The 23,514-nt window shown below is 37.1% G+C and overlaps 1 protein-coding gene across 2 annotated transcripts; it reads right to left on the bottom strand.

Moving 5' to 3' along the window:
• Positions 1-440: 440 nt before the first annotated feature.
• Positions 441-21,742, bottom strand: LOC308383488 (uncharacterized protein). 2 transcript variants are annotated; one of them, XM_080861471.1, is made up of 11 exons: positions 21,328-21,742; positions 17,186-17,691; positions 15,425-15,724; positions 15,074-15,343; positions 12,410-12,499; positions 9,535-11,003; positions 5,324-5,623; positions 4,961-5,239; positions 4,109-4,195; positions 2,142-2,185; positions 441-1,926 (listed from the first exon to the last, which is right to left on the bottom strand). In XM_080861471.1, exons 6-11 carry the CDS (start codon positions 9,587-9,589, stop codon positions 1,693-1,695), a joined length of 999 nt encoding a protein of 332 aa, XP_080717597.1. In that variant the 5' UTR covers positions 9,590-11,003; positions 12,410-12,499; positions 15,074-15,343; positions 15,425-15,724; positions 17,186-17,691; positions 21,328-21,742; the 3' UTR covers positions 441-1,692. The 2 variants fall into 2 exon arrangements, with proteins under 2 accessions (XP_080717597.1, XP_080717598.1); XM_080861472.1 differs by having other exon boundaries at positions 10,921-11,003; positions 15,425-17,691.
• Between the last annotated feature and the right edge of the window lie 1,772 nt (positions 21,743-23,514).

The raw sequence follows: 23,514 nt of genomic DNA, 5'->3' as shown, positions 1-23,514 counted from the left end.
AGGGTTGCTGAGTAGAGTGCTTTTTGTTCCTGAGGCAGAGGAAACAGACATAAAGAGAGTGAACGAAACTTAGTAGAAGGAATCAGCAACAGATACTGTGTTTGCAGAAAACAACGGTTCCATTTTTAGATCTGATTCTTGAAAATCAAAAAGCCAATCAGGTAAAAAGACTTGAAATGTTTATGAAAATATGAAGTTCTAACTTTACAACAGACAATGACAGAAATCCTTTAAATAAGATGAGTTTTTCTTGACTTTTTTTTTGGTACAAGTATATTCTTGTACAAGAGAAATAAAGAGAAACTCAGACTTCATGAAACAACTGACATCAGTATTGTAATATATCTCAGTTTGGCTGGTAAAAGGCCAAACATGTAATTCCAATATATTTGACAATAAAAACATTATCTTTAAATGATGAACATGGTATTTTTCACCACTAATCAGTTTCAAAATATTCTTCCGGATAAATTAATTGAAACATTTCTCATAATTTGTTCTTGTAAAACCTCTTCAAAAGCAAAACATGTTTTTGTTAATGTCTACTTTACATTTGACTTTTACGAAAACAATTTAGTTCCCTGGTACAACAGCTAAATTAAAAAAAAAAAAACATGAAGGCAATGAAAACCTTTTTTCTGTCTTATGTACTTTTAGCTTTGGGTGTATGTGTGTAATTCACTATGACCTTTGAGGACAAAGGCATTCAGTCTGAGTCGTAAAAAAGGAAGAGATCTGATCTTTTGGACATGTCATCTTTATCAAGAAACTAAATGTACCGACTGGCAGTAGCATGTACTCATGAGGGTAAATATGGGGAAACTCCATTAGACATGTGACATTTGGTCAGAACAACCAGACAGATTCTTATTATATACACTTATTTAGAATTTAATTTTGAAAATTCCAGTAGAAAAATGTTTAAGATTTCTTTGTATACCTCCAGACTTTATTCTTGTTTTGCTGACTTCCCATGCCTTTCTTTCTGTAATAAATATAAATTACAAAGAAAGTTTTTCTGTTGCAGCTGTTCCACAACAAACCTAAGGTGGCTGTTAACTAACAAAGTCTTCCTAATGAGGAATTGATTTAATACATTTCTCCATAAAGTTTAGATCAGGGATTTTGAACAGATCTTACAGTGTTGGCCACATCCAGCCCACTTTGATAAGTGTGCCAAACCAATTCATTTTAGTTCATATAACGCCAAGGCAAAACAACTGAAATATATTCGACAGTCCAAAATTTATGCCCTCCTTCACATTTTTAAAAGCTCCCAGTGGGCTGGATTGGAGTCTTATATTTCACACCCCTGGTTTAGATCTATAAAAAGAAAACTTGAAATGTATTAACTTTAAGTATTATTTATAGTCTGCAACACATAAAAAATAACAATAATTATTGATAAAGATTATATGCACTACATTATTCAGGAAAACTTCAAAAAACAAGAAAAAGAAAAAGAGATTCAAGCATATAGCTCTAAAAACAAAATATTGTACTTCACAGTAAGCCTTCACCATCTAAAACACAAAAATATTACTACAAAAAAGGATAATGTTTGAAAACATTAAGAAAATATTCAGTTCATTTGTGTTTTAAACAGGTGATAAATTTGATCCAACATGTCCTCTGTGCCAACATTTTAGAAAAAAGAAAAGCAGAGTTCAAGTGTTCATAGTTCATATGTGTTTAGCCTTGTGAATTTATACTACTGATGTTCTCCAGCTCTGTTTGTTGGGCAGTGACTCTGGGCCTGGTGGGTCTGGTAACCTGAGCATACACCGTCTCTGGCTGTGGAATTTTTTTGGACTTTGTGGATTCTGTTTTAGGGTGAAACTCCACGAGGGCATAAGTAGATGTTGGGGAAAGACTCGAGGCATCTCCTGGAACATTCTCATTTCGAGTTTGGCCTGGAGGATATTCCTAGAAACAAATCCAAAGTGTTTTGTTAAAAAACAAACAAACTGGGTGGAGCAGTGAAGAAAGAAGATGGAGGTTGATTTTGGGCAGGCGCATAAAACTAGTGTGTTAGCTCATACGTAGACTCATTAAACTATTCTGAATTTGAAGTGAATTTAAAATAAAGCTGAATCACACATTTTCTTTCTTTTTTCTCTTAAGAAAAAGTGTTCACTTACTTGAGCAGCCTCATACAGTTGATTTTCCTGGTTCCTTCGTTTACCTGCAAGCCAGTCACAGTAAATACAGATTTACTTACAGCACATATCTTCCACCGGAACGTCTAAATTCCTCGCTGGAAATAACATTGACTCCAGATCAGTTCATGTTAGCTACAGAGAACTAATACACCCCTGTCCTGTTATCATACAGTGAACTGATCAGTCTGTAAATAAATTAAATAAAATCATCGATCTTTATTGGTCAAAATGAATTTCCATTTTTTTTTAAATAACTTTCATCCTTAGAAAATATATTTACTGTTAATGCTTGGTGCTATTCTAGATGCAACAGTCTTAATGTCATGTATCTCTCCTATAATATTGGTGAAGAGATGAGGTTTAGTGGGTTTTCATGTATTATAATATTACTCATTACTGTAGTCACGAACAACAAACTGGTTAAGGGCCTGTAGTAACTGTGGTCCCTTCTTTTTCCACAGTTATGTCTCGGACATGTTAATAGAAGGCAGCAATTAACAACCAACAATTAATTATTTAAAAATATTTAAACTATTTAATGCTATTTAACCAGGTGGGATTAGCACTTCACATTTAAAGAAGAAAGGGATGGGCAAACTCTGACTCTGTTTGCTATCAGCCAAGCTACTCTCAGCATCAAAAGAATATTAATGAAGGCTGCATTACAACCTGCTAGCTGCAAAAAAAGTGAAAAAGTGAAAAAAGTGCAGCCTTACCTAATGTCCACCCTACTGTTACTCATTTTATATTAAGATTTAAAAATCTAGTTGGCATTGCTTTCAGAACTGCACATGGTTATTTGCAGCTAGCAGGTTGTTAATGCTATCCATCAAACCTAACAGTCTGCGGTCTATGAACTAACCTCAGCTAACGCCAGCTAACAATGTTAGCTCGGTGGTGATTAACCTTCAGCGATAGTAATAAATCACACAGCTATAGTACATTCATGTAGTTGTAAAAAGCATGATAATATATCAAGTAATCCAAAGTATTCCGAATACGTTACTCTCATTGAGTAACTTAACAGAATACGTTACAAAATACATTTTTGGCCATGTATTCTGTAATCTATAGTGGAATACATTTTAAAAGTAATCTCCCCAGCACTGCCTGTGAATGTGCATTACTTACCTAACATTTTAAAGCAGTTGTATGTTTTAGTTCAAATGTAGCAGCAACTCGGTGCTTTATTTCTAATTTTATCTCCTCCAGCCTATTGCCTTACTGAGTGACACCATTTTTTTAGACTCATTTTTGCTGTGAGGATCCACGAAGCTTTGAAGACAATTCATTCATGAAAGTAATCTAGACAGGATAATTTGGATACATAGATTTTAAACCTTACAGCTGATTTGATTGCTAATCTTTGCTCATTTGTTCATAAGTGTGAAATTGGGGGAAATTTGAGAACCAATGCGTCACCTAATTGAACACTTTTTGAAGAGGTGAGGTTAACTTAAACAGACATTCTGAATGAAAATTACATTCACATTTAAAACGCCTTACAAAGCAGATCCATACTATTGTACCAAATTTGGGCTTGACTTTCTTTGTTTTCATGGAGTATTTTTATGTATATTAAAATGGTAAATGGCCTGTACTTGTATAGCACCCTAAGGACCCTAAAGGCGCTTTACACAGCCAGTCATCCACCCATTCACACACTGGTGATGGGAGGCTACATTGTAGCCACAGCCACCCTGGGGCACACTGGCAGAGGCAAGGCTGCCGAGCACTGGCGCTGGTGAAGTGTCTTGCCCAAGGACACAACAACCGAGACCGGGGCTCGAACCGGCAACCTTCCGGTTACAAGGCGAACTCCCAACTCTTGAGCCACGATCGCCCCATTAAGTGCATACTTACATATTATATTAGATTTCAGTGTACTTAAAGTAACAACAATTCTTATTTGACTGTTTTTGCTGAAAAAACAAATTGCGACTCACGTTTTGCGACAATGCAAATGATGACAATGATGAAAATGAAACCACAGAGGCCACTAGCAGCTGCGATTATTATGTTTGCGCTTGAAACTGTAAAGAAAACAAAATATTACATCACAAACAATCTGACGAGAATCTGTCATTTTAAATTTGCAGTTATTTCAGTAATGGCAGAATCATCACACCAGAAGCACAAACACTTTGTGTTAAATCTCAAAAGGTTTTGGACTACCAATCAAAATTCACCAACCAAAGGTGATTAGATTTAGAAATTTTCATACACTTCTATGACTGTTAATGGAAAGCTGCAAATCCTTTTTAGATCTTCACCTTGGTTAACGGCATGTCTGTGGTGAGAATGACTGGACAGAAACCAGGAATTTACGAACTAGAATGGAAGACAGGACACACGGTGAGTGAGAGAGACTGAAACAAGGAACAGAGGGACACTCAGCTGACATAATCACAGATGAATGAGACAAGGGGAGCAAAACTGAACATTTAGCACACAGGAAACAGGACACAGGCTATAAAACAGCAAATGACCAACACTGAGACATGGATTAAGATATACAATACAAAGAAAGGTAAACAAACACAGATTTGGCTGAACTAGACAAAAAAAATACGTGGGAAGGAAGACAAATCAGGGATAAAGAAACCAGACTGGTGTTTTCTAGTGTTTTGAGAGTTTAATACCTTCTATTTCAACAGAAAAACATGAATAGATCAATATAAAGCGATGAAGTCTTTAAAGATCAAAAATTAGTTTTATTTCTTTGTTCTGCTGCATAAACTCTTTAAATTGGTATGATTTAAATCAGCCATTCAAGTCTTTACGGCATTTAAACTTACCTGTCCTTGTATCACAGTAATGTTTAGTCTTACTGTCTGTCCAGCTGACTTTATTGCTGTGATTACAGATGATGAAGTCTCCATGCAGGTAAACAATTAAAGACGAATAATAATCTGGGGTTTTCAAACTGTTTTCTTCCACCTGAGAGCAGTTTTGGGCATCACATGTGAAAATGCTGCTGATTTGAGAATCCACTGTGCTGCAGTTCACAATGAGGCTACAGGAGTCTGAACTGCCAGACACAGAGTCCACTGTCAGGTCAACTGGAGAAACTGCATCTGAAGAGTAACAGGCATAAAGAGATTTAAAACAGGTCTATGTTGTATCACCATTTCAAAAAGATAATGAAAACAGAAACCTACCTTGGACTATGACCTTGTATTCAGCTACCTTTTGGTCTTCATCGCTAACCATGAATGCAGTATAATCTCCACTGTCATTGTGTTGCACATTCTTTAATAACAAAGAGTAATTTTGCCTGAAGAGCTCAGCCCTTCCTTCATATTTGTCAAACACAACTGGATCATTATTAAAACCACATTTAGCTATATTGTTAGTTTCATTAACTTTCCAGATCAAATCAGTTTTTTTGTCTAGTACAACAGATTTCTCTACATCCAGGTGTAAGTCCTTTCCACGGAGGAGAAACACATGTCGGAGCCCTAAAAGAAAAACAACAAACCTGATGTCAGAATCATCTTATTAACATGCAACTGGAACTCCTTAAATTAAATACAGTAGATATTTTTTCAGAATTTTTTTCTTAACTATTTTTATTATTGTTTAGTCAACATAGTTACATCATCTGTTTATATTTATATGTTTATAATTAAAATTGTATTCAGCTGTAATAAAACACCCTTACATCAAAGATCTCTCATATTAATATAGATTTGTGTGTAACTGCCAAAATGTTTGATTGTGGTTTTTCCTACTCCCTACTCCCTTCCCCAACCTGACATGCTATGCCACACATCTTCCTTCAGTCACTGGTTGTCTAGGTTTCAAAACATTTACAACAATAAAATGTGGGCTTTCTCGTGAAAATCCTATTGGAAATTATGGCTTCCACCCAACTTTAGATGGTGCACCTCTAATATCTAGAGTTGTCAACATTTATGAAACTAACCAAACTAACCAGATACTTTTTTGTTTCAGGAAGCTTCTCTGCTTCCCTCCATGAGAGGAAAAGGGAAGCTGCAACCCTCAAACCTGTACAGAATATGTCCAGCCAAACCAAAAATCACTAATGAAGGAATCAACCATTAAAAATGAAATGAAGACTGAGATAAAGTTATAAAACATTTTAAATCCTTACTCTTAGCCTTTCAGACCCTAAGTGTCTGCTTGAACATCAAACAGTATTTCTTGAAACGCTCTTATCTTTTTAAAAAATTATTATTTATCATTTGCATTTACAAAAATGAACTAGCGAGCACCGGGGACTTTTTTTCATTAAACTGGAAGTTTATCTGACAGTGCTGTGACTAAATTTAAAGAGGTGATTCAACTGTTATTTCCTTCAATAGACAAAAGCCCCACAGCTACTGAGCTGCTGATTTTCTTACATTTATCATTTGCTTATTTTTGTTTCAGTTCTTGCTGACATCCACAAATGTGTGCATTTTGGGCTTTTTTTTTGTAAGATACAACAAATACCTTTAATAGATTAAATAAAGATTAATGAAACTGAAATATTAGTAGAATTGCAAAATCTATCAATCATGTTCCTTAAGAAAAACAAAAAAGGCTGTGTTCATTCAGTTCACTCTTCTTTCACACTTTGATTCCAAACTTTGATCGTTTTGCTTTCTCTCCACATGTCAAAGTAACATTGGCCAGGAAGATCAAATTGTTCTCCCTTTTTTGTCATTTTGTCAACATGTGTACTCAAACTGATCTAAAGGAATAACAGATAATGATAACTAAACTAGTGATGACTTCACAACATGTTTGAAATGAAAACTGCTGTCAAACTTAAAACTGTTCCTGCAGGTATTCATCATTCTGTTTACAGTTTTATACAGTTTTATACTGTATTACTGTAATATTGTTCACATTTTCTCATTTAGGATCTAAAATTGCAGACCATCCACTGCTTGCATATGTCTGCAGTGATATATATATATATATATAGTGTCCATCAATTGTTTGTGTGTGTTCTTCTAACTCTGTTTTTTTAAGTTGAATGTTCATCTAAAACATACTTCACTCTCAAAGCATAAATGTTTGTACTCAGAAAGAGGAGGTAATAAAAATATTTTTCTCGGTAGAATAATTTTAGCATCCATGTAGTTCGTGACTGCTGACAGAATTAAATTAGAAAGTGAACACACTGGTGTTTATTTTTAGTTGGAGCTGAAGACATTGGAGTTTATCTCACAGCTATCAGAGTCTCATATGTGCTTCTTCATCTACTTGCAGTCTCACAGCTGTGACCACACACTTAACCACTTCTCAGTTGTAATATCAGCATTATATATTATTATGCAGCATTTCACATTTAACTTTGATCAGTAATCATGCTGTTTCTGTTGATTTTACTTTGTTGTAAGGAGTCATTCAGCATATGTGATCACCCATTTTATGACATACTGCTATATACTGTTGCTTCATACAGAAATAGTATTTTATCTGTTAGTTTTTGTCACAGTAAAACTAACTATAAGAGGAAGTTCAGTCAAGCTTGTACACAGATGACCAAAGAGAAACCCACAGTCTGTCTGCCTGATGTTTGCATTTGTGCTTGTAGCAGTTTGTAAAGCATTGTTGCAGGAGTGCAGTACAAAAACGTGGTACTCATGTAGCCGAGTTAATATTGTAGATGATTCTACTTGCTATGATTACCATAATTTCACAGCAATGAAGCTGCAGAAATGCATTGGTCTAATGTTTCCTTTTTTCAGAGGAAGTAAATAAATACAACTATCAATGTGAAGTTAAGTTCATCAGAGCATATCTGAGAGTACATGACCACTGGAAATTATAGAAACATTAAAGAGAAGACTTGCAAATGGTTTTAAAGCTCTGGGCCACCCCTGCTCCTGTCCTGCCTTTCTCCCCTGACTGCTCTTCCTGGGTCCCCTCTGCTGTCAGTTCTCACAGTTCTGGTGCTCCAGTTTCCTGCTAACTGTCCTCTTTTTGGCTTCCAGTTAAAAAAAGAAAAAGCTTTGTGCCATGATGTCAGATTGTGGTAATCATGACATAGAATTGTATTGTCTTTTAACTTCTGGCTTTGAAATATATATTAAAAATATATATGTTTAATGACATGTATAATTTGAATCATTTAAAAATATATACATTTGGTAGATTACGACACAGAGGTCTCTACACTGGCCCCTTTCTCCCTGCTCTCAAGCCAAGTAATTTCTTCTGAACTCAGCTGGGTACGGAGACTACAGTAGTTCCAAAGAAGTGGAACAAGCAGGCATTAGCCAGTTATAATGGGGAAGTATAAACAGAAAAGAGTGACGTGACCCTGACCTGGCACTCATGGAAATTTCCCTCTTACAGTCTTTTGTTCTTCAAAATCGTAATGAAAACATTGCATTTAAAAATAAACCTGTTGATCAGGGGTTCTGCCAAATGATGTCCAAATTATTCTAAAATGATTATATAATAAGTGGCTTATTCTAGTTCTAGCTCACAATTGCATATGGATAACACAAAGTTACGGGTGGAAACACAGACAGAGGGAGAGAAGTGATACTGACAAGAGGAAAGAAGAGGAAACCAAATTAAATAGATAGATGTCAGCAACTGACATCTGTGTGTGTGTGTGTGTGTGTGTGTGTGTGTGTGTGTGTGTGTGTGTGTGTGTGTGTGTGTGTGTGTGTGTGTGTGTGTGTGTGTGTGTGTGTGTGTGACAGAGAGACACATTATCTTTTTACAACATGTGAACATGGCTGCTTCAGTTTTCGGTTTAATATCAGACACTTTTTGTGAATTTGTGTTCTACTGGTTTTGAGTGGAGTACAGTACTTCAGCGTTTATCAAAAAAAACATTAAGGGAATTTTGTTTATTTGCACTACATGGTTTGTTGAGTTACTGAAGAAGAAGTGGACTGATCCCTACCAAGACTAGCCTGGGACATGGAACGTCACCTCTCTGGTGAAAAAGGGGCCAGATAAAACTAAATTTAATTCAACTTCAGCCAAATTGATTTGGGAAAAGAATGTAAAAATAACACAAAGAAATCGAGCAGATAGTCAGCACTTACCAGCCCCATGTTACCATTATTCATAGTTCAGAAACATCGATGTTGAAAATCAGTCTGCTTTTTCATTTGTTAATATGTCAAAAGCATACTTATTGCAATGTAATTATTGTAATTTCAATACCGATTTTCTTGCCTGGTATTCATTTTTCACTGTATTTATTTGACTTTCTTCCTCCCTGACAATTATCTATTATATGTCATTTGTTGTTTGCCTTTTACAAACAATTTAGTGCTATAGTACAAAACCAGATTCCAAAAAGCAAAGGAGACGAATCACTTTGACATATTAGTGTACAAAATAATACTAATAAAAATATAATATTAATCAGAGTGTAAAAATAAGTGTTTACCTTGTATTTCAAATGAAAGCAGCAAAAGAACTCCCCAAAATAAAATACGTGCCATCTTCACACCTTCTGTGAAAATCAGGAAGTGCAAACTTCCTCATTTAAGATTTTCAGCAGTGATGCACACAGCCTGTGTGGGTTGTCCCAAGACTAAAACCTCTATGTGACGACAGTGACATAAATACAAAGAATGACTCTCCTCTCTTCTGAGCTTTCTCTTTCATTGTCACTTTTTTGTTTTTTTACATTGTATTCCTACTGTATAAATCTTTTACAGTAAAAGATTATAAATAAATGAAATGTTTCTACGTACCAAAATGTTCAACCTAATATTGGAAATGTTGAGTTTGATTCGGATCAACAGTAGTCTGCTTCACTTACACAGTTTCATATTTGTTAAATTAAGATATAGACTAAGCTGAAATTTGCTCCAGAAAGACTCAATCCCCATAGGTATGGTAAGAAATTTTAACAGTATTAGGATCACTTAAAGCAAAAACTTGAAATTGTGTGGATTATGGGGGGGAAGGAAAAAACATGATAAATTTCCAAGACAAAAATGTGCCAGACAGGCTGGTCTGAGCACTTCATAAACTGATGATCTACTAAGATTTTTCTACACACTTTGAGAAGTTTGATTAGACTGGTTAGTTAAATAGCCATCCTTTACGACCAAGATATGCAAAAGCACATGTCTGAACACACAACACATCAAAACTTGAAGCAGATGGCTTACAGCTGCAGACCACACTGTTTGCCCTTCCTGTCAACTAAGAACAGGAAACAGAGGCTATAGTTTGCATGTGTTCACCAAAAAAAGATTAAAAATCATTCTAAGAACTGAGACAAAAGGGTCCAACACAGAAATGTCCAAGGTGTATTTAATAAATCGTGTGGTAAACTTGTGGTGACAGGATAATTTCTTTAGTGCATGTAACCATGTAAGTTTTAAAATGTTTTTTTTTTCACAGACTGTACATGAAATTCACCTTAGTCCACTGACATTACCTGATAAATGATACAAGAGTGTACTTACAGTACTTTTACTTTGAAGTTAAAATATACTGTTGTTGATTTGAGTATAAATAATAATACATTTGTTAGAACTGTAACCTTTTCAATAACAGTTGTTAGTGATAACGTAAAAAGTATTATTAGGTTTACACATGTCATTTCAATGCTACTACATAGGCTGCATTTTCCTGTCCTCCTCCTTTCTTGCTATCTAATGTGTATTCTTGTCCATCAACATCCCAGTGTTTATGACAAATCTATAAATATTTTATAGATATTGAACAAAGAATGTACAGTTTAAAAAAAACAAAGACCTCCCCCCCCAAAGAACAAAACAAGGCAAACAAAACCCAAATAAATAAAAAAGCCCAATACATTTTGTTTTGTTTGAACTCATCCATCATCCTTCAGGGCACTCCTGAGAGAATCTGATTACAATATTTGTCCGGTGTGATTTTCTAGAAAAAAATCCAAAATATCATGTTAGATAAATATTATTGTCAAAATAATTTTATCATATATTGTACAATTATGCAAGAATTTTGTGGGCTCCTTTAGGTGGAATAGAATGAATACGAATTCTTGTAGTGGAAGTTACATAAAGTACAAATCAGCAGATGCTTCCGGGTAAGTAAGAAACTTAGTGAGTTACTGAGTGGCTGTATCTTATTATTAATATAGTTTACTTTATAAATAAAATCCATTGTGAACTACACATTACTGACTAAGAAGCCTAGAGACACAACACTGTTGTGTCTCTAGGCTTCCGTCAATCTTATATTTTAATTCACAGTTCTTTTCTAGCTGAACACCCTTCTTATCTGTGAACTGTCATATGACTTACAAACACTTAGTTTGTCTGTCACTCCTCTAGCTTGCTCCTCTACAAATAGTTTTTTCAGAATTTCGTAGAACACAGTTCTCCTATTTTGTGCATTGGTCCTGGAATAACCTTCAAAATGTAACAAAGATTTCTGCAATGGAATAATACAGTTACTTCTCTTAAAGTGGAGATGAAAAACTATATGTATAGAGTCTGTATAAAAAAATGAAGTGTTTAAAATTTTTAACGCCATCTTCTGTCAGTACAGAACATTACAATACAGCATCAGGTTGGTTGGTTGTTTGCAGTCAATAGACTTACATTATTATATGTTACCTTACTAATAACACAACCAATAACTCAGGGCAACATAACGAGACTAAAAATAGAAATCAGTTTAAGGAGGTCATTTCTGTACTGCCCCGTGCTGCAACTATGACTTCTGTGTTTACAAATCAAGGATATATTGCTTCTTGATGCATGCTCAATCATCCAGGTAAGGAAAGTCTGAAATAAGTGGGCAGTCTCGTGAGAAACTGCAGACGTTACTTGGATGAATGACAAAACATTTCTCCCACATCCAGTTGAACAGAATCACCTTTTTGGGAAGGATATGCTGCCCATTTTCACTCTTTGTCTCTTTACCGGAAAAACTTGGTGTAAACTAGCATTTATACATGTAGTGTTTCATGCCCACTTAAAGATGATCTTTGCATTATTTTCCTTGTTATTTTAATTCTTTTTTGATTTTTTCGCAGAATTTTTCTATTTGCTTGTGTTTACTGAAGTTGCACTGCATTTGACTTTCTGGGCCACCACTGTTTCAAGTGACAATTGAATCTGTAAAACCTTATACCAAACAAATTTATACTGCTTTACCAAAACATAATTTCAGCTGCACTATAATCATTCTTATGGCATTGCAGAATCATACAAGGAATGCTTTTGTGCATGAAGTGTATGCTTTAATACAATGCTAGATTTCTGTGTATTTAGTGTAGATTCACTGTTGTTGCTGCTTAAAAACAGACTGGGACTTACATTTTGTGACAATGCAAAGGGCAATGAAGACAGACAAGAGAAAGAGACCAACTGAAGTTGAAATCTGAATTAGGGTAGCTCTGCTGTGAACTGTAAAGAAACCAAAACATTGGGTTAGAAACGGTTAGAAACATTGCAATAACTGTACAATTATTTGTTAGGGTAGACTTGCTCTAAAAGCCCAAGCACTCAACTTTTGCAAATGTTGGTTTAAAACCTTTTGAGCTCTGTTAGAGTTTTTCAGTGGCTATTTCAGTGATTGTGATTTTTTTCTAATAACAACTATTAAACAACATATCTACTGCTGTGCCAATTTACTACAACAAATTAGTGTCACAAACATTTGCATACACAAAATGGTATGTTTGCTTCTTCAGAGTGAGGGTAGACCATAATGGTAAATGCATGGTATTCAGGATCAGAACAGAATGTGAAAACTTTTACAAATTCTTGAAAAATCGGTGGGTTATGGCTCGTGTAAAGGAAACACTATTTTAACTACACTACAGGGAGTGCAGAATTATTAGGCAAGTTGTATTTTTGAGGAATAATGTTATTATTGAACAACAACCATGTTCTCAATGAACCCAAAAAACTCATTAATATCAAAGCTGAATGTTCTTGAAAGTAGTTTTTAGTTTGTTTTTAGTTTTAGCTATTTTAGGGGGATATCTGTGTGTGCAGGTGACTATTACTGTGCATAATTATTAGGCAACTTAACAAAAAACAAATATATACCCATTTCAATTATTTATTTTTACCAGTGAAACCAATATAACATCTCCACATTCACAAATATACATTTCTGACATTCAAAAACAAAACAAAAACAAATCAGCGACCAATATAGCCACCTTTCTTTGCAAGGACACTCAAAAGCCTGCCATCCATGGATTCTGTCAGTGTTTTGATCTGTTCACCATCAACATTGCGTGCAGCAGCAACCACAGCCTCCCAGACACTGTTCAGAGAGGTGTACTGTTTTCCCTCCTTGTAAATCTCACATTTGATGATGGACCACAGGTTCTCAATGGGGTTCAGATCAGGTGAACAAGGTGGCCATGTCATTAGTTTTTCTTCTTTTATACCCTTTCTTGCCAGCCACGCTGTGGAGTACTTGGACGCGTGTGATGGAGCATTGTCCTGCATGAAAATCATGTTTTTCTTGAAGGATGCAGACTTCTTCCTGTACCACTGCTTGAAGAAGGTGTCTTCCAGAAACTGGCAGTAGGACTGGGAGTTGAGCTTGACTCCATCCTCAACCCGAAAAGGCCCCACAAGCTCATCTTTGATGATACCAGCCCAAACCAGTACTCCACCTCCACCTTGCTGGCGTCTGAGTCGGACTGGAGCTCTCTGCCCTTTACCAATCCAGCCACGGGCCCATCCATCTGGCCCATCAAGACTCACTCTCATTTCATCAGTCCATAAAACCTTAGAAAAACCAGTCTTGAGATATTTCTTGGCCCAGTCTTGACGTTTCAGCTTGTGTGTCTTGTTCAGTGGTGGTCGTCTTTCAGCCTTTCTTACCTTGGCCATGTCTCTGAGTATTGCACACCTTGTGCTTTTGGGCACTCCAGTGATGTTGCAGCTCTGAAATATGGCCAAACTGGTGGCAAGTGGCATCTTGGCAGCTGCACGCTTGACTTTTCTCAGTTCCATCCATTCCATCCATTCGCTTCTGCTTATCCTTTTCAGGGTCACGGGGGGCGCTGGAGCCTATCCCAGCTGTCATAGGGCGAGAGGCAGGGTACACCCTGGACAGGTCGCCAGTCTGTCGCAGGGCCAACACACAGGGACAGACAACCATTCGCACTCACATTCATTCGCACATTCACACCTAGTGACAATTTGGATTATCCAATTAACCTATCCCCACAAGCTGCATGTCTTTGGACAGTGGGAGGAAGCCGGAGTACCCGGAGGGAATCCACGCAAACACGGGGAGAACATGCAAACTCCACACAGAAAGACCCCGGCCTGATGTTGGAATTGAACTCAGGACCTTCTTGCTGTGCAGCAACAGTGCTAACCACCGTGCCACCGTGCTGCCCTTTTCTCAGTTCATGGGCAGTTATTTTGCGCCTTGGTTTTTCCACATGCTTCTTGCGACCCTGTTGACTATTTTGAATGAAACGCTTGATTGTTCGATGATCACGCTTCAGAAGCTTTGCAATTTTGAGACTGCTGCATCCCTCTGCAAGATATCTCACTATTTTTGACTTTTCTGAGCCTGTCAAGTCCTTCTTTTGACCCATTTTGCCAAAGGAAAGGACGTTGCCTAATAATTATGCACACCTGATATAGGGTGTTGATGTCATTAGACCACACCCCTTCTCATTACAGAGATGCACATCACCTAATATGCTTAATTGGTAATAGGCTTTCGAGCCTATACAGCTTGGAGTAGGACAACATGCATGAAGAGGATGATGTGGACAAAATACTCATTTGCCTAATAATTCTGCACTCCCTGTAGAATTCTTCACCAAACCAAACATGGGAGGTTTTGAGAATTTAACAGAAACCTTTTGTTTCACCTGGAAACAGATAAAATCCTTAGGATAAAAAAAATGCTTTTAGGTTTACAATTCTTTTTTCACTGAGCTGAATAATATATTAAACTGGATTTATCATTCATATCATCATTGCTCTTATACTTACCTGTAATTGCCTTGCAGTCAAACTTGATCTTATTGTATTCCCAGCTAACTTGGTTGCTGTGATTACACAGGATAAAGTCTTGGTGGCGGTAGACAATGAAAGAGGATGAATAGTTTGTGGGTTTTTCTTTGACCTGAGAGCAGTTTTTGTCATCACATCTAAAAGAATGGTGGATGGATGAATCCACTGTGCTGCAGGTCACAGCAAGGACACAGGACTCTGAGCTGCCAGACACAGAGTCCACTGTCAGGTGTACTGGAGAAACTGGATCTGAAGAGGAACAGACATGAAGAGATTTAAAACAGGTCTATGCCTGACCAATATTTCAAAAAGATTAAAAAAGAAACCTACCTTGGACTATGACCTTGTATTCAGCTACCTTTTGGTCTACATTGCTAACCATGAGTGCAGTATAATCTCCACTGTCACTGTGTTGTACATTCTTTAATAGCAAAGAGTAATTTTGCCTGAAGAGCTCAGCCCTTCCTTCATATTTGTCAAACACAACTGGATCATTATTAAAAGCACATTTAGCTACATTGTTAGTTTTATTAAATTTCCAGATCAAATCTGTTTTTTTGTCTAGTACAACAGATCTCCCTATATCCAGATGTAAGTCCTTTCCATGCCGCACAAACACATATTGGAACTCTAAAAGAACAGAAATATTAAAAAAAACAGAATTAAAAAAAGAACAACACCACAAATATCAGAATTATGTGCATAAAGCTACATATGGTCAAATGTAATTTAATGACAGAAGGTGATGTCAACTTAATATCACTAAAATAATGTGAAATAGCATTTAATTCACCTAAAACTATATCAGATTCACTTCTCTATATTCTCCTGCCCAATCTGAGAAGTGAAACGTGGAAAATGCCTCCAGTCAGTTGAGGTGGTGCCAAGCAAATTATATGGGCTTCATAGTAAGAAAACCTGCTCCCACTAAAAGGGATGGTTTCACTTTCACACTATTATACAGAGATGTGCTTAAATGTATTAAACTTCACAAAACATGACTATCCAGAGTTCTGAGCAGCAGGGAAAGATTTAGTCTGTTTGCTATTAGTTATTTAATGTTACTTCCACAACTGTTCTGTCACATTGTCTCTCCAAAACCTTCAGTTGTGTTTTTGGGGAACTTCCTCATTATTTTAAATCAAACTTGTCCTGACATTTGGGATAGAAACAAAATATTTAAAATATTCCCAATTTTTATCTGATCACTTTTAAATAGTATTTAAATGTATAATAATGAACTATACAACACTGTGAGGAAAACAAATCTGTACGCGTCCATCTAAAAATACTGAAACTAAATTTAAGGAAGTGATCCCTCTTCTTTTATTTTCGTCTGCGTCATGTACCAACATAATATAGAGCAACTACCTAAACGTCACTCTCTGTCATTTATCTCACTAACAGCACAACAACCTCACTGCATATGATGGTGTGTACTGCAGATCCTCTGAAATGAGGATGAGACAAGGAAAATACAACTAAATTGAAGGCAAGCAAGTAACTTAATACTGGAACATCACAGGAACACTGACTTAACATACACACGGAACACAGAAAAGCAGGAAAACTGGGAATTAACTATAAGCAATAAGTGTTCTTGGGGAGACATGAACAAATTATGTCTTTTATGATTAAAACATTATGAAAGAAAAAAACACAACCTAAACAGAAATTAGCTTTATAATGCTGGGAAACAAAACATAAAATACATCTAGAAAACAAAACTCTTGACATATAATACTAAATTAAATTAAAATGTTGAACTTAAAACAAACGCACCCAGGACTGTGACAAAACCACTTTTGTAACTGTTAGCCCAAACTTCTTAGTAGCTTACAGCGCTCTGGACTTTTTTTTCAGAAATGCTCTCTCTCCATTTGATGTATTATGATGTGCCTGTCAGCTTATATAAAACATGTCAATACCTGTTTATTATTTATTTATATTACATTTACTTGACTTTCTTCCTCTCATTCCCTAATGGCTTTATTTGCTGTACAAATTTTACAATATTCATTAGTGCTGAGGTAACACCTAGGTTTAAAGATAAATTGAGTTCATCCAGTTAGTATAAAAGTTGGTTCTTACCATTTACTTCACATGAACACAGCCATAAAAAAGCGCTAAAAAACACAATCCGCTCCATCTTGACACAGCTTCACAGCTTTGGTTTGAGAAAGCAGAAACACTCCCTGCACACGTGACAGTTTGATTCCAGTCAACTGAGTCATTTGCCAGAATGTACTTGTTAAGTTCCTTTTCTAATACCCTATTCCCACATCCTTCGCTCGCATCTCTGGTGAAAGGGACTGAGAAGAATCAAGTACGTGCAATTTCGGAAATTACAAAGCAGGTTTGTGTGTTGATGTGGAGAACGGTCGGATCGAGAGAGACTGAAGTTCGGTTCACCTCTCATTACATCTGAGAGAGGGTGAAAAGGCTTAAAGTGCTAAATCACTCTTTTCTTTGTGCGTTTTTGGTAATTGTAACTTTATTCTTTATAATATATAATTGGACATAAAATTGGAAATCAGCTCACAGTTGGAAATTCCAGCAGAGACACCAGAGGGATTGATGGCTGCCCAGAAGGTGGACTTACAGTGGGGCAAAAAAGTATTTAGTCAGCCACCGATTGTGCAAGTTCCCCCACTTAAAATGATGACAGAGGTCAGTAATTTGCACCAGAGGTACACGTCAACTGTGAGAGACAGAATGTGAAAAAATAATCCATGAATTCACATGGTAGGATTTGTAAAGAATTTATCCGTAAATCAGGGTGGCAAATAAGTATTTGGTCACCTCAAACATGGAAAATCTCTGGCTCTCACAGACCTGTAACATCGTCTGTAAGAAGCTTTTCTGTCCCCCACTCGTTACCTGTATGAATGGCACCTGTTTGAACTCATCATCTGTATAAAAGACACCTGTCCACAGCCTCAAACAGTCAGACTCCAAACTCTGCCATGGCCAAGACCAAAGAGCTCTCGAAGGACACCAGGAAAAGTATTGTAGACCTGCACCAGACTGGGAAGAGTGAATCTACAATAGGCAAGCAGCTTGGTGTGAAGAAATCAACTGTGGGAGCAATCATCAGAAAATGGAAGACATACAAGACCACTGATAATCTCCCACGATCTGGGGCTCCACGCAAGATCTCATCCCGTGGGGTCAAAATGATCATGAGAACGGTGAGCAAAGATCCCAGAACCACACGGGGGGACCTGGTGAATGACCTGCAGAGAGCTGGGACCAAAGTAACAAAGGTCACCATCAGTAACACACTAAAACGGCAGGGAATCAAATCCCGCAGTGCCAGACGTGTTCCGCTGCTGAAGCCAGTGCATGTCCAGGCCCGTCTGAAGTTTGCCAGAGAGCACATGGATGATACAGCAGAGGATTGGGAGAATGTCATGTGGTCAGATGAAACCAAAGTAGAACTTTTTGGTATAAACTCAACTCGTCGTGTTTGGAGGAAGAAGAATACTGAGTTGCATCCCAAGAACACCATACCTACTGTGAAGCATGGGGGTGGAAACCAGGGGCGGAGCGTGGGGGTGGCTTACTGGGCTTAAGCCCGGGTTGTTTTGTCAGAAGCCCGGGGTCTTTTGGAGTGTAATTTTTTCATAGTTAGATGCCTGGCTGACAACTGTATGAAACAAAAAGTACACACAATATTCGAAGCACATAGTGCACACTGTGGGAATTTATGACTGTGCGTGAATCCCCCCTGATATTGGTATGATCCGAGCTCAGGCACTAAGCAACTGAGCGAGGGGGCGGGGCAGCTGCTGCCTGTGAGTGCGCTGTTGGAGAAACGGAGCCAGCCATACTAAGGAGAGCTTAAGTTTGACCAGGTACCAAAGACAATCATTCATACCATACAAATAATGTAAATATGACGGTGCATCACGAAAGATTGATATCAAACTGATCACTTGACCAATATTATTTTACTTGCTCTTCAAGTGAATCAACAAATGGCGAAATGAAAAGCCGAACAAATGCTATTTTTTTTAGAGAGTCTTAGCTTACGTGTGTTTATTTCATATTTTCAGTTCTTACCCTCCCCGACTAAATCGGTTTCAGTAATGCACTGAAATATAAGAATGGACATTAGAGGGTTCTTTCAAAGAAAAAACTCAGGTAAATGTTGTTTTATATATTGTGCTTTGTATGTTGTTCAGTATATTTCTATGCAAAACAAGAGGGATTTCAGTACACAGCAGGATATTCACATTTGTAACCAGATATTTACATACACTTTAGGGAGAAAACATAAAACATTTTTACTGTACAACATCAATTTAGAGTAAACTTTTGTTTTAGATAAATATTGAAATATATTTTGAATTAGTTAAATGTCAGAATAAAGAGAGACAGAGCTGTCTATTTTTTATCACTTTCATTAAATTTAGGAGTACATATACACTAAGTTTATTATTAATTAATAAGAAAACTCCAGAGGATTCCATTCTGAGCTGAGGAAGCTTCTGATAGGTTAGTAGAGTCCATGTGAGTAAATTGGTGGCACAGCTGTGGATGCATATAAGGCAAAACACAGAGCCTGTTTCTTTGACATGGGAAAATCAAGAGATGTCAACCAAAACACCAGGAAAAGAACTGTGGAGCTCCATAAATGTGGCTCAATTTTGAATACAATTTGGTGCCATTTGCAATTAAGAAATACAGATAGTTTCTCTCTTTACTCTTAAAGTTAACAAATATGTTTTTTATATTTATCAATCTAAAAAAATAAGCATTTAGTCTGATTTGATCTTACAATTAAAAAAGTGTTTGTGTTTTGATCTGAAGAGTACATAAATATGTGGTTTCAACTGTATATTTGATGATTGTCAGCACAAAGAGGGAGAGAGAGGAACAGAGAGGGAGATGGAGAATGAGGACAGAACAGAGATGGAACAAGAGCAGGTGAGACACACATGTTAGTCAAATGGTTGCTTACCAAAAGTATCACTGTATCATAGGTACTCATGTATCTAGTACCTAGTGTTTCTTTTTAGGTTTGCTATTTTTCAAATTCTATATTTATTAAGTTCTGCAGGCTTGTTTGCACAACAAGGCTAAATAATTATATAAACTTTTCTCAATCTAAATATTGTACTTTGGTAGAATTAAAAAAATAAGTGTAGTGCAGGTCTATGATGATTTTTAGTGCTACTATCATCTAGTTCTGATTCTGGTTCTGTCTTGGTTAAGTCCTCAGTAGTCCTGAATTTGAACTCTTGTAGTCCTGTTTTAATTCCGGATCAGTTCTGGGTCTGGTTGAATCGGGGTTTAGTCCCTGTGTCTTGATACAGCCCCGATTTTGTTCTGCCTTGCTGCTTAATTAAAAAACTAGTTTAAGGTGTCCTGCACATGTGATATATATTTTTTCCCTATATGAAGTCATTCTTTTTTGAACAAAAGTCAAAACAGAGCCTATTAATCTTTCAGTCATTTCTACCCCCCCCCCAAAAAAAAAAAAAAAAAAAATCCCACATGCATACTACCCTTTAGGGCTAAGCCCCGGGTGTTTCAAATGTCTGGCTCCGCCTCTGGTGGAAACATCATGCTATGGGGCTGTTTTTCTGCCAAGGGGACAGGACGACTGATCCGTGTTAAGGACAGAATGAATGGGGCCATGTATCGTGAGATTTTGAGCCAAAACCTCCTTCCATCAGTGAGAACTTTGAAGATGAAACGCGGCTGGGTCTTCCAACATGACAATGATCCAAAACACACCGCCCGGGCAACAAAGGAGTGGCTCCGTAAGAAGCATTTGAAAGTCCTGGAGTGGCTTAACTAGTCTCCAGACCTCAACCCCATAGAAAATCTGTGGCGGGAGTTGAAAGTCCGTGTTGCTCGGCGACAGCCCCAAAACATCACTGCTCTCGAGAAGATCTGCATGGATGAATGGGCCAAAATACCAGCTACTGTGTGTGCAAACCTGGTAAAGACCTATAGTAAACGTTTGACCTCTGTTATTGCCAACAAAGGTTATGTTACAAAGTACTGAGTTGTATTTTTGTTATTGACCAAATACTTATTTGCCACCCTGATTTACGAATAAATTCTTTACAAATCCTACCATGTGAATTCATGGATTTTTTTTTCACATTCTGTCTCTCACAGTTGACGTGTACCTCTGGTGCAAATTACTGACCTCTGTCATCATTTTAGGTGGGGGAACTTGCACAATCGGTGGCTGACTAAATACTTTTTTGCCCCACTGTACAAAGTGGACTTGGATTCAGCTCCATCTCTGCTCATCATCAGCATTGCCATATTGTCTTATAATTCTGAGAAGGATTTGGACTTCCATGGTTTTCTTTAGTGGATTGCAGCTCACTTTGAGAAGATTTGGGGTCCCTTTGTATTTCAGGAGGACAAGAGTTGGCTACTAAACATAAAAGTGATGTTAAATCACCAACATATGCTCCTCTTCACAAAGCAGGAGTAAGCAGCCACAATGCACAGCTCACTAATTGCAGAGAAGAGTCAGCTACACAAAAAAAGGCCGCACCTACTGTAAGGCAGGAAGCAGACATACAGGGTCAAAATCACAGGAACACAGTCATATATGGGATAATGAAGACAGAATCATATTTACACCCAAAAAAATGTATCATTTTAACATCAACATTGCTCTATACTCGACTCAAAACCACCCAGTTACCCTCTGACATGTGTTTTTAGGTTTTACATATAGGTGTTGGCAGTAAAACTGGTGTATATTATTATAAATCATAAGCTCTCCCCAATGACAATAAACTCATTAGCTGAAATAGTGAAGCAGTGCTATCAGACTCTGTTACCTGTTACCTGTAACAAAGTAGTTTGTTCTTACATTGGCAGTAATAACACGGTGTCAAGCATGGCTCTGCTTTCCTGATCTAATTAACTCAGAACATAAAATATGAAACAGAGTTTTCACAAAACAAATGTACTTTCTATGAATGCAACATTAGTCCGCTTATAGTCCCTCAGATTTATGTTCTGCAACTACATCATCAGACTGAGCTCTTGATTATAGAGGCAGGGGGGACTGCTAAGCATTCTGATTGGCTAGTGGTTAATCGGAACTATTGGTCCCAGTGTAAATAATGATCAACCCATGCAGGTAATACAAGAGATGATAAGATGGAGTTTTTAAGAACTATGAATGCATAAAGACATAATAGACATGCTGGTCCAGTGTATCCATTTCACACTTTGTCTCTCCAAAGAATGACATGACATGGACACACATGCAGAACTTCCTGAGCGAACAGGAAAGGGAAATGGATTTTGAAATGAGGAGTGGAATCGCCATTTTAAAAAGCATTTAGAAAATCACTTTATTAAATTGGAATTCAAAAAAAGTTTTTGAAATGAAGTTTTTAAAAAGCATTTTGAAAATCAGTTTATTAAACTGGAATTCAAAAAATGAATTTACAAATGCAGAATTCATTCCACAATTCATTATTTAAGCACAGAATTCTTTATTTCGATGCGTGTGACTCTTGTGGTTCTCCATAGAAACGTAAGGTCTGTAATCAGAAACACCCCACAATCTTATATATCCACTCCAAGCAGAGGGAAAGTGTTTCGGTGCAAACTAAAGGAGAAGAAGAACCACCAGATGAAGGTCCTTCGTGTGCTGTTCAAAGCAGTGGTGTTACTGGGGTCGGTGAGCAAAATAGTGCTCTGTTCATAATACCAGTTAGAATGAAGTCCGAGAATGGCAATCAGTCACTGATAACCTATGCTTTTCTGGATCCTGGGAGTTCAGCTTCATTTTGTACTGAAGGGCTCATGAATAAGCTGAATCTTTCAAGAAGGAAAACTGGGATTCTTTTGCATATAATGGGTCAGGAGAAAATGGTCAGCAGTTATGTTGTTTCAGATTTGGAAGTAGCTGGCTTGGATTTGGATCACTACTGTGAGTTGCCTGACTTATTTACACAGAAAAGCATGCTCCAGCACCCCCTGCGACCCTGAAAAGGATAAGCAGATGGATGTTTCAAATTTTACAATGACCCTGATGAAGGCCGCAAGCCGAAACGTATTGGTAACTGCTTTATTTGTCACTGCAATGTTACATGTACATGTTACATGCAGGTCCTTTGCTACATGACTTCCCCTCTCTCTGTATAGAGAGGACAAATGTATGGTTGGGATGAGCAGAGTAGTTTTTATATTAAATTTAAGGAAAGATTGTTGAAGTTTGATCCTGTAGCCTGAATCAAATCTACTGAGCTATAACTTCTGTGTTTATGCCTGTCTAGTCTGTACTATTATGAATATGAGTGAGACTTTCTGCTCCCAAGCACCAAAGCTGCTGTGAAACTGTGGTCAGCTCAGACCTAAACTATAACACCTTAATTTAGTAAGACCTGTCAAACATTCAGACTGAGCTGTTGATGCAAGAGGTGTTA

Source organism: Rhamphochromis sp. 'chilingali' (assembly GCF_963969265.1).
Source record: "Rhamphochromis sp. 'chilingali' genome assembly, chromosome: 16".
NCBI lineage: Eukaryota > Metazoa > Chordata > Actinopteri > Cichliformes > Cichlidae > Rhamphochromis > Rhamphochromis sp. 'chilingali'.
This window is presented reverse-complemented; position numbering and strand designations above follow the sequence as displayed.